Here is a 2,492-nt window from a genome sequence, read left to right as displayed (position 1 = left end):
GAGTTGCATCTGGTGATTGTTCTATTAACCTGCTCCTGTTCTTCAGACGAATAGTTTAGTCAGAAAACTTTAAGATAAAGCTGTCGGAATACGTCTCTAGTTAGACTGCTTGTTTGTGCACCACAGCCTAGAAGCTAGAAATAGTTACTGCTTTGCATTTCTAAACCTGAGAAGCGACCGTAGTGATCAATCGATAATCTAAATTGTTGTATGCGTTTTTCAAGGCTATGTAATCTATTTTGAGTGCTAATAGCAGCGTATGCTCATGTGGACATCATTTCAGGAGTCCAGGCATTTAAACATCTTCCTAAAAGACAATTCATCATGACATGTCGTTATTATGTCTAATATATATTATTTAACATATTGTATTTAAAGTACAACACAAAAAACAGTTGCCAGCCACCCCAAAATAGTTAGTGATTATAGGCAACAGTAATATCACTCATCAGATATCAGTGTAGAGCTTACTCAGCTTTTCAGTAGGATCACTCTCTATGTGAAATGATACATGAACTATTTGTGAATGATTCTTCAGTTTGCATGGATCACGAAAGTGTGAATATCTACTTAATCAGGATACTTAATGTAGCCTACTTTGTTGTATAGGCCTACCTTGCTTTGTTAGTGTTTACTTTTCCTTTTCCAATGTTGGCAGAAAGATTCAACATGGCGACGCCTGTGCCTGTGCTGCGCTTGCCCAGAGGACCAGACCCTAACAGCCGTGGATTTGACCCCAAATCGCCCCGTTTCATCGCCCTCTGTCGCCCCTCCATCTCCACCTCAGCTGCGTCCGAAGCAGACCCCGAGCAGCTGCAGAGAGAGCAGCACGCGCGGTCCGTGCTGAGGGAGAGTTTCCTCCGGTGTCTGCTCCTTATGACCAACAAGAAGGTTCAATTTAACATGTATGAGAAGGTGAAAGTGGAGGCCACGTTTGGAGCGTCTGATATCGACGTGCTGAACTTTCAGGTATCGGACTTGCACACTCCCATCGGGGTTCAGAAAGAGGCGTTGATCAGGTCCCAGGATGTGATTTCATTTTCTTTTAACATATGAACATCTGAGGATTTTGTGTCCTGTCCAAACAGAATGTGCTATTTAAGGGGAAATCTCATTTACTGTTGCAAGTGGGATCTACTTACTTACTCTGTGAGATAGTTTATAAAACCACATATTATTGCTGATCAGTGTGGTTCTACATTGCGGTTTAAGTCCTGTCTGTATTCCTGATGTGTGGCTGAGCCCTCAGCCAACACTGACAAGCAGTCCCCTTTTTTCAGCACAAGAGGGAGTCCTGTCCCTGTGTATGTCAAAACCATGGCATGAGCGCTTAAGCAAGATTGCATCAGGTTGATGGTACTGTTGAGAGTCAAATATTACATTATTTTTGTACAAATTATTGACCAAAATATTGGTAATGTTGTGGTATTTTGCTACTTTTGCGTTTGAATTTTCATTTTGTATTTGGAATAATGAAGATTTGTTTCAGGCATACTGGAGTTGTTTTTCCAAACACCTGAGAAGATGAATGTCTGATAAAGATTGATGTTGCTAAATTGTAACTGAACAGTGTCATTGAGTTTTTTCCACTTACCTTTCATGCACTGCTGAGACGTGGTTGTCCACTACTCTCATAGAGTTTCCAGTGCCAGTAGTCTGACCAGTGGACTGTCTGTCTTCAGTCCGATTCAGTCGGTGACGATTAGTCAATTGACAGAAAATCAATTGACACTTCTTTTTTATTGCTTAAAAAGTGTTCCAAACACTTGATGGTACCCTTCCTTGTCTACATTATGATTGACTCACTTTAAGGGGATAGTTCAACATTTTGGCAAATTGGCCCATTGCCACAATCCCTATAGTTTTAGGAGTAGGTTAGTTACCTTTAATTGTCGGTGCAAGCTATTTTTAGAACGGCGGAGCAGAGCCGCAAGCTGCTCAGAGCTACGCTACGGAGGCTAATGGGATTTCTTGGTTTCCCTCATCAAACTCATTAAATACACAATCCAACAACTCCACAACGCTCTGGTGGACAAGTTGTGACCTGCACATTCACCACGCTATGAGATAATAACAGAACGTTACGAGAAAGTTGTATTCGAAGCAAATTCAGAGACTGCTTGCTGAAAAACCGCCCCCAACAGGAACGTGCATCAGTGGTTTTGCATGAATTTACATTGAAAACAACTCCGTCTTGTAACGTTGTGTTATTATCTCATAGCGTGGTGAATGTGCAGCTCACAACTTGTCCACCAGAGCGTTGTGGAGTTGTTGGATTGTGTACTTGATGAGTTTGATGAGGGAAACCAAGAAATCCCATGAGCCTCCGTAGCGTAGCTCTGAGCAGCTCACGGCTCTGCTCCGCCGTTCTAAAAATAGCTTGCACCGACAATTAAAGGTAACAAACCTACTCCTAAGACTATAGGGATTATGGTAATTGGCCAATTTGCCAAAATGTTGAACTATCTCTTTAAATTTTGGAAGAGTTTGGG

At 41.8% G+C, this 2,492-nt stretch overlaps 1 protein-coding gene across 1 annotated transcript; it reads left to right on the top strand.

The window, feature by feature from the left end:
* Positions 1–617: 617 nt before the first annotated feature.
* On the top strand, positions 618–1,565 carry gemin7 (gem (nuclear organelle) associated protein 7). The gene has a single exon (XM_085794531.1). It carries the CDS (start codon positions 649–651, stop codon positions 1,054–1,056), a length of 408 nt encoding a protein of 135 aa, XP_085650657.1. The 5' UTR covers positions 618–648; the 3' UTR covers positions 1,057–1,565.
* The last annotated feature ends 927 nt before the right edge of the window (positions 1,566–2,492 follow it).

The sequence above is a fragment of the Trachurus japonicus genome, chromosome 13, assembly GCF_045865225.1.
Source record: "Trachurus japonicus isolate A0001 chromosome 13, Traja_1.0".
NCBI lineage: Eukaryota > Metazoa > Chordata > Actinopteri > Carangiformes > Carangidae > Trachurus > Trachurus japonicus.
Note: the sequence above shows the minus strand (reverse complement) of the source record. Positions and strands in the feature narration are given on the sequence as shown.